The sequence below is a fragment of the Rhagoletis pomonella genome, unplaced genomic scaffold (assembly GCF_013731165.1).
Source record: "Rhagoletis pomonella isolate Grant_MI unplaced genomic scaffold, Rhpom_1.0 Rhpom_scaffold_00008, whole genome shotgun sequence".
NCBI lineage: Eukaryota > Metazoa > Arthropoda > Insecta > Diptera > Tephritidae > Rhagoletis > Rhagoletis pomonella.
Genome location: NW_023458562.1, coordinates 17,887,993 through 17,897,813, shown reverse-complemented (window position 1 = coordinate 17,897,813; position 9,821 = coordinate 17,887,993). Strand labels below are relative to the sequence as shown.

Here is a 9,821-nt window from a genome sequence, read left to right as displayed (position 1 = left end):
CTTCATAGTAAAGATTTTTAATATGGAATTTTGTTTTCATTTTAATATATTCAGTTTAAGATTACGACGATATTTTTTTTTAAATAGGTCTTCCTTATGAAGATAAATCTTCACTTCTGGCAACCTTCCTTTAGAGTCATTATAAGGAAAATTTACCTATTCTCAATGCAGTTTTAACATTAGAAAGATGCTCGTTTACTTCATTTCGAAAAAAATGTATGAAAACATTTACTTCTTAGAAGAAAAAAAATAAAAAATCTACATAATGCATACATCTCAAAAAACAAAACATGAGTCATTTTCATGAACGATGAGTCAATAAAACTTTGCGCGACATTTTACCTCTTGGAAAAGTAAATAAAAATATTTTCTTATTCGCTATAACAATTTACTCACATAAATACTCTGCAAGTTTTGAACTATATTTCCAAGAATCCATTTGCAGGCAAATTGTAGTGCAATTCACGGGAAGCGCACTCGAGGGGGAAGCAAGTAAGCACGTTTGTGCAAATAACCGCACGCACGCCACAGGAAAACCAACATTTTTCTTTTGTGGCGGCATTTGTTTGATATTTGACTTCTGTTCACTGGCATTTGCTATTGTTTGCAATGGCATTGAAAACATAGAGCTTACACAAACTACACAAACTTGAAGCGTTGGCTTGCGCTCTGCATACAAACACACAAATATATGTATGTATTTAGTTATGTACGCGCAACTCTGCTCGAGTGCCAGCTTTATGAGCCGATAGAACGTGACAACAATTTTTATTTGGCTATTAGGGCGGGTCAATTTTTTGTTTGTACGCACGGATAGCATAGGATGATTCTACGTGTATTTCTAAGAAAATTTGCCAAAGAAACCATGGGTCTAAAATCAGTTTGGAGTTTCTTAAATTGCAAAAATATGTGTCGAAGAAAATGTGGTCAAAGTTTTAAGAAAATGATGAGTGCAGAAATTATAACATGTTTTTATAAAAAATTTAAGCACTTCTTTAAGACAAAATTTGAAAAACTCCAAATTGATTTTAGGCTCATGGTTTCTTCGGAAAATTTGCTTAGTCATACACGTAGAATGCTTCTGTGATATACGCGCATAGTCGAAAAAATTTGTCATACAAATTGACCCGCCCTAATGTATATACTTTATATTGTGCCTTGACAAGAAACAAAAATATCGAGGAAAACTTTAAAAAGCTAATACAAAATAGCAAATATAAAATCCACTTGAATACAGCTAAAATGCACGCGGACACGCTCAATCGATTTTGTGTCGCAAATGTGACAATATTCTTGTGAAAATATGCATACACTTATAACGGGTGATTTTTTAAGAGCTTGATAACTTTTTTTTAAAAAAAAACGCATAAAATTTGCAAAATGTCATCGGTTCTTTATTTGAAACGTTAGATTGGTCCATGACATTTACTTTTTGAAGATAATTTCATTTAAATGTTGACCGCGGCTGCGTCTTAGGTGGTCCATTCGGAAAGTCCAATTTTGGGCAACTTTTTCGAGCATTTCGGCCGGAATAGCCCGAATTTCTTCGGAAATGTTGTCTTCCAAAGCTGGAATAGTTGCTGGCTTATTTCTGTAGACTTTAGACTTGACGTAGCCCCACAAAAAATAGTCTAAAGGCGTCAAATCGCATGATCTTGGTGGCCAACTTACCGGTCCATTTCTTGAGATGAATTGTTCTCCGAAGTTTTCCCTCAAAATGGCCATAGAATCGCGAGCTGTGTGGCATGTAGCGCCATCTTGTTGAAACCACATGTCAACCAAGTTCAGTTCTTCCATTTTTGGCAACAAAAAGTTTGTTAGCATCGAACGATAGCGATCGCCATTCACCGTAACGTTGCGTCCAACAGCATCTTTGAAAAAATACGGTCCAATGATTCCACCAGCGTACAAACCACACCAAACAGTGCATTTTTCGGGATGCATGGGCAGTTCTTGAACGGCTTCTGGTTGCTCTTCACTCCAAATGCGGCAATTTTGCTTATTTACGAAGCCATTCAACCAGAAATGAGCCTCATCGCTGAACAAAATTTGTCGATAAAAAAGCGGATTTTCTGCCAACTTTTCTAGGGCCCATTCACTGAAAATTCGACGTTGTGGCAGATCGTTCGTCTATTCATGATGAAATTTCAAAGCATACTGAGCATCTTTCTCTTTGACACCATGTCTGAAATCCCACGTGATCTGTCAAATACTAATGCATGAAAATCCTAACCTCAAAAAAATCACCCGTTAAATAGATTCGGAATACGTGTGAGCATTAAATCTATATACATCTAAGACCGTGCCAAAAGGTGTGACCGAACTAGAAAGGAATAGAAAAAGAATTGTCGCAACACAGCTGGAAAAAAAGCTTGTAAAAATGCTTTGTAAGTACATATACTCGCAAATGTTACTCATACGCCATGGCAGCCGAAAACATATCCAACCAAGCACTGCTGCTGAGAAGTAATTAAAGAGCCGCTCGAAAGTGCCAAAAATGAGGGACTAAAAAAAATTTGCTAAAAAGAACGCTTTTTTCATGCTGAGCGTTGGTTTCGTTCTCACAAAAAAAAAACTGAGCTTTTATGTGCTTTTCCTTGTTCCGTAGGCTAATACACTTGTCACGCAGTGCTTGCAACTTTTCAAAGTCACTTTTTATGTGCAAATGCTGCCAATCCCCTACACACAAATAAAATGAGCAGCTGCGGACTAAGCACACTACCAGGTGTGCGCACAGCAGTTTGACAAATAAATTCGCGTACGTGTGTGAGCGCCGTGTTATAGCTTTAGCTGCTTTGAAGTTGTCAATGTGTGAGTGCTAAATTATTTATTTGACTGCCGAAAAATGGGCGAAAAATAGCAGCAGTGAAGTGGGTAAAAAGAAAAAAAATGCTAAGCACAAAGCAAAATAGTTTTGACAAAGAAAAAACGCCAAACAAAATACAAAGCCCAACTGCGACATGTGCCTAACTGAGCATGAAGGAGAGCAAGCTAAAAGGTGGCGCAAAATGCCCAGAAAGGATTTCAAAGGCATAAAATTCAAACACAAGCATTTCAGCTTGAAAGAAAAGTGGCGCAAAAGGTATTGAGTCACGGAAAAGCAAAAGAAAAAATATTACTCCTACATGCGAACACACATTCAATAGCTTAAATTGACAGGTGTCGCAGCCGCGCTTTTAACAGCGTCAAGTAAAAAGTTTAGTGACACAAGCGACAAGCACGCAAATGCCTTAAAACAACATACCGAATCGTTGACGAGGAAATCGAGCAATGTTGCATGCAACAAAAAATAAATAACAAAAACAAAAAAAAAGCAAAAGAAGAGCGAAATAAAAGAACAGTTCATCGCAAATAATAAGCCGCTGCTTTTGCTCTGAATTGGAGCAGTACATAGGCCTAATTTTTTAGTTGTTGTTTGTCATCTGCCTGGAAGGTAAATAAATTTATTCACAAATGAAATATTGCAAACAAACTAAGTAATAAAAGTGTCAATGTAAAAATTTAATATTGTTATGAACCATTGCCAAAATTATTTTGTATGTGAATATGTTTTTATTCATAACTCTGTCAGAAGTGAGCGTAAGTAAAGTACTTAATAATTTATGTGCACACAAGTGAATGAGTGAATAAAGTATTCATAAAGTGAGCATGTGTATTTGGCGGGCAGTTATAATATTAACAAAGAGGCATTCAAAGTGAATTCGCATATCACTTATACTGATTTTTCACTAAGCATTCGAATGACAGAAAATGTATGTTTTAAAAAAAAAAACATGCGAAAACAGACATAACGATTATTTTTGTTAACGTATTGGCACGGGTATTTTTTAATGAACTTGGTCATTACAAATTCTGCATTTAATACCTATTGGAAATTAGCCATTACCCGGGGACGGATTTTATGGAAATTGCTTTTTTTCTGCTAAAGAGATAGAGTATACTCGATTAAGAATGTCCACGATTTAGCTTTCCCAGATTCCATATATACACATTTGATTCTGCCTTTTTATGCCTTTTTTAAGATATTTGTCTTTTCTACCTTTAGAAAGTGATTATAGGAAAAATCCCTTATTCCCGATAATATTAAAGTTTCAAACGTTCCATATTTAAATTGGGTGTCACTTGTATCAACTCACGTCGAGCGCACGTTTAGTACAATCAAGGCTTTTCTTCGCGAGAATCGATTGAAAATGTTGCCAGAAAACTTAAAAATGCATTTTGTGGTTCAATGTTTCTGCAACTATAGAGACTGAAGTTTTGTAAGTTAAAAACTCGAAAGGAGAAAATAGTCAAAGTTTTAAAACAAAAATTTTTCATATAATGAAACTAGTTCATATTTTTTTGATTATTTTTCGGTTTTTGTCTTTCTTAGGCACTCCGCACATTACGCGCCTAATCTTAGTAGAGTAATCGTTTCGACATGCCGAAACGAATGCATGACGACTCCACTTCTGCACACTACCGCGCCCTGCATAAGCCCTTGAGGCACACATATACCACACATTATATATTTTCTGGCCGTTCTTTCTCAATGATACACTTCTGCGAACATTTCTGCAGAAAAATATTGCATAAAGGCTTATAGTTTAGTAAAATTAGCACGACTTTTAGCACAAAATCATTAATTCTCAATTATTTCCTATTGAAGTGACAAATAATTTTTATTTCCAACACAAAAAAGTAAACAAATGACGATTTCAAAACAGCAAGCGCCTTAGAAAGTTGGGCCCTTCGATTCATGAAGCTTTTATGATTAGGCGAAAACATGATTATGAATTGTGATGTACAGATCATCATTCAAATACATGTGTTCGTAATAAAAGCTTCATACTTTAGTATGCCGAAACGATTACACTGCTATGATTAGGCGCTTAATGTGCGGATTGCCTTCGTGTCTTCTTTTGCCTTTTTTGTGATTTTTAGTGCCTTTTCGTGCCTATTTCGCAATTTTATTTTGCCTTTTCCAGCCTATTTCGTTGTTTTATTTTGCTTTTTCCAGCCTATTTCATTATTTTATTTTGCCTTTTTTATAGGTTTTTAGGTCCTAAAAATCCGTTCCAGGGCTTGAACCCAGGCCCTTCGGAGTGGAAGCGCGCACTGCTTACCGCTACACCACAGCCTCTAAGAATCGAGTGATATTTTTGATAATCATTACTGGCATTTTCTTATTAAGATAAAGGAAGGAATAATCAATACATTAATCTTATGAGCGACTTGTTAACCTAAATAAAATTTATAAGTTTTAATAATTCCACCTTCATACTAGAGAATAAGCATGATCCCAGTTGTCGGAATCGTCTCTGCACTTGCAGCAGTTTTTGCAGAAAAACCTCGGTGGTATTTGCCATCTTTAGAGCATTGTTGCAATTGCGCAGTGCGATGTGAAGACGCCGATAAGAACTCCTAACCACCACTATAATGACTTTCAGACATCACAATCATGCCGTCTCCCCTAACTTCACAATCATACTCGTAAAATGTCCCTAATTTTATTACTTTGATTCACATCCCTAGGGACGAAGGTAGTGACTTTTGCCGACTGAAATTGTGGTTTTAAGCAGTATAATTCTCAGTAGTCTTCTGGCGGAAGGTAATACTGACTGAGCAGCAGGTCCTCCGAGTAGAGACTGTCGCAGGTCACTAACATCATCTTTGCACCATAACCGTAAATGGATATACCATAAACTACCACATGTAGGCTTTTCTCTCAATCTTCTCTAGTACCAAATCGGCGTAATTTTATACGGTTTTAGTTTCAAAGTCTACTTTGGTTGCCTTCAGCCGGCCTCTTCTAATTTAACACAGTATCGGCGTGTTTCTAAAGTTGGCTGGCTTCCCGAAATCTGACCGTTAAAAAGACGTAAGCTAAATTTTTTTTTGAATTATCTTTTTGAAGCAGAAATGGTCCTAGAGCAACTGGATGCATTCCTGTATCAAAAACAAAATTAAACAAAAAATTTCAATTACGTCTTTTTGACGGTTAGGGCTCGACATGTGTACCGTAATTCCCGATTGGTTCCAAAGGCCCTTTTATAGGTTTAGTAAGCCTGATACCCGCCTTTTTGACAATCGTTCTCCATTTAAGTTACTCGCTTATTGCTGACCCGAATTTTACGAAATCTTCGGTACAGTCAACAAAGTAATTCCTCCATAGTTTCATTTTTTGTTACATTGGAATATTCCATTACTAATATTTTATTTTCATTCATTCGTCTAGTTTCGTGCCTATAGTCCTTTACTAATTTTGTGATTTGAAATAACGAGCAACGCAACCACCACAATTTGAACTCATTTGCTATGCGAACTGTTCCAAGGAGCATTAGGATTGTTGTCCAGCATATTTTCGCAAGCCAATTTAGTGTGAGTTCGGTTTGTTAGGTCGAGGAGAAACTTAACTTTAACAGCTAATAGCAAAAAACAAACACATATACATACATACGCATATGCTAGATACTTACCAAATGGGAGGAGTGAGTATGTTGTAGCTATTGGGGCCACTTTACATACTTTAGTATTTATGAAACTAAAAATGCATTAAAGTTGTAAATATTTACAAACATATATTTTCAGCAGTCAACAAAGTATAAATGTAAATATGTATGTCACAACCTGCTATGCCACAGCTGCTATTGAGGTTATGTTGTATGCCTCAGGGATATAAACTCAATGCAATATTATGAAAGGCATTGAGGTGTGAGTGACCAGCCGGGCGTATGAGTAACATGAACAAGCACCACTTTAGCGTTGCGTAGCAAGCTAAGGAGCGTAGAATATTGTACCTTTTTGCTTTTAATATTTTTTAGATGCAAAAAATGATAAGTGATGCTTGAAAAGAGGTTTTTAAAGAATAAATTACATATATTTTTCATAATGTTGGAAGGGTGTTTGTATGAATAGGAAAATAGCTGCTAAGTATTAGAAACTCGCCACATAGAAGCACTTAAATACTTAATAAAGTCCATTTTAGGTAGCAACACGTGTGTAAAATTGGTGCTGCATATAAGGGTGCTACATATTTGCATAAGTAGCACTTAAAAATATTTAATAAATAGCTCGCATATTTCACTTCCACTTATTTATTTATTTATTTATGAGCATACATATTAGATTATCATAATTTACTCATTTCTCCCCTTTTTCTTTTCTTTCTTCCTTTAGTATGGTGAACTTTCGCTCACCACCAATCCCGCCTACAGCCTCTACAATACACCACAACGCGCGCCTGCTGCCCAACGCCCAGTCTATACCGCGCCACCACCACTACTCTCCACACGCACTCCACCCAACATTTACACGCGCATACCCGGTCGCTCTTACCTGCCCGCCTATGAGACGCGCACCTCACCCACCTCCCCCTATGGGTCGACAACCACTTGCACCATGCCACTACTGGGCGGTCAATCGAACGGCTCCTTGCAGACGAATAGCAGCACACAGGGCAGCTGCTCGGGTGGTGTAGGCGCCGCCGGTGTTTGCGGCAGTCTTACTAGCAACGCTAGCAGCGGCATGCATTGTAATACACTACCCCATCCAGGCGCCTTGCAGCATCACGCCTCGATGGCGGCCGCAGTCGCAGCGATGGCTTCGATGGCAACAAATGGTATACCAACCGCGCTCACCTCATCGATGACATCGGGGAATATTAGTCTCGCCGCAACACAAACGCTGCTCACCTCACCGCGCACGCACAATGCAGCGACCGGTGGCGGCATGGGTGCGCTGTCGCTAAGTGGCATAAATATGGGCACGGGTGCGGTAGCGGGTGCCGGTGTGGGTACGTGTGCGGGTGTTGGCATGGATACGACAGCAATGTCGTCCGCTACAACAACGTCAGCCGGCACACCGCTGCTCAACTCATCATCAGCGCTGCTGGGTAGCGGCAACTATGAGACAGTGGGCTCATGAGAATTACCGAAAGAGGACATTAAGTGTCAGTTTGTATGCATCGGTGGGAGCAGTACGTGTACGAGCAACACGGAGCGCACCACAATCGTCTAGTGTGACAATCGCTAGGAAGGGGAGCCGGCAGGAGGAGGAGCTGATGCCAAAATTGGCGCATTGTGTAAAAACTTGTAATTTAAATATTTAGTAAGTGAGTATGTTTATTTTAAGCATTTCGTTTAAAATTTTTTCGCTAAAAAGTTACAAATCAATGCTGAGTTGCGGAATTGAAAATTTCGTTGTATTCGCTTAACGCTACCTAAGGTAAAAGCCGGCAAGCTTAATTCAGGCATTTTCAAAAGAAAATATAACAATTTCTAATTTTTACGAATATTTTAAATTAAGAAAAAATAAATGTCTATTTTTGAAATATTTTTTTTCTTCATATACATATAATTTTTCGGCATAGTGGCATGAGTATGTATTACGATTATATTTTCTGAAAATAGCCTGAGAAGATTTCTAATTTTTAAGTCAAGGTGAACAAAAAACAACAAGACTTCCAAACGAAATAAATCGTGAAGCGCTGGTGGAACTGGCAGCCATGTTGTATGTATGTATTGTAGTCCATGTAGAGTAATTCACTTAGAATTAGTTAGTATACGAAATTAGGCTTAAAAAATGAAAAAGTAAAAAATAAGGCATAAAATGAAGTACCTACGCGCAAAACTTAATTAGTTTGTATCATAAGTATATACAAATATGTTACTAAATACAGGGTCCTGAAGATGAATAGGCACACGACAATTTAACCGGTTTCGGTTAGTTTTCCTTTGCTAATTCAGTGTTTATTATTTTTTTATGTTCAAATTTTTAACTTTGTACAAAAATTAAGAAAATTCAACGAAGTTGCATCAAAATTTCAAACTTGTTTTATCACAGTGCACAGAAAACAAAAATCAATCTGGAAACTTGCCTTTTACATACAAAAATATAATGGGCTACGTAACTAGAAACTAGAATTAAAAAAATCTGAATAAAAAGTTTGAAATTTTGATGAACAAATGTAGAAATTCGTCGAATTTCATTAAAAAAAATAAAATAAAGAAAAGAAAAGAGGGAAAAACTTGTTAAAATGTCGCGTGCCTATTTCTTTTCCCGCCACCGTATATAGCACCGAAAACTTAGACAAAACGAGTGAATCCACACCTCACAGTGATTAATATTGCGCAACATGAACTTTGTGTGCAGTATGTACATATATAAGTATTTCCTCAAAAGCACATGCTTCCAAAAACAGCAAAAAAAAGTTTTCAACCTCTGATCGATTTTTGAATCTCAAGTGTCGTTCTCTAGTGAATGCCCAACCTTAAAAAAATTTAGAACTCTTACCCTATCAGATTGAATCGTCGTTTGAGAACTGGCTTTCTTCTAAAATTGCTAAATTATTTTCCAGTACAAAGAACTGTAGCTCATGGAAAGTCTATTAAGTCAGTTGGTTTCATTGCTTTTTAAGATACAAAGTAGCCAGACCTCACTCAGCACTCACGATAGAAGCGATGGTCGCTTTCTTTGCCAAATATTCGATGTAACAACTTTCGCGTTCGGTAGGAAATGGCAAATCGTCGAGTGTATTTCTCTCATGGGTAAGCTGCTCATAAAAGCCATCTGTTGTTCGGAGGTGGCCTAAAACTGGAAGTCCCACACTTTTGTGTGACAGCATCAAGGCGCAAAAGCTCAGCCAAAAACTTAGGAAATTTTTAATTTCTGGGCTAGTTTAGATTTGGCAACTAGAGGTAGTACTTAATTGCACAACTCTACTTACGGCATTCAGTGCCTCAGCCACTTGAGGTTTCAAATGGTAGGAAAAATTTCCTATTAAAATTAGTACCTCCGTAGTCAGCGACAACGCACTGTGTGAAAAAATTTCCCTAATAACC

General features: G+C 37.4%; 1 protein-coding gene across 1 annotated transcript; it reads left to right on the top strand.

The window, feature by feature from the left end:
* Nucleotides 1-7,156: 7,156 nt before the first annotated feature.
* Nucleotides 7,157-8,801, top strand: LOC118744282 (the record flags this gene model as incomplete). The annotated part of the gene is given in 1 exon segment (XM_036477183.1): nucleotides 7,157-8,801. A coding segment is annotated over 1 exon segment (749 nt), but the record flags the coding sequence as incomplete, so codon positions are not given.
* Nucleotides 8,802-9,821: the final 1,020 nt, after the last annotated feature.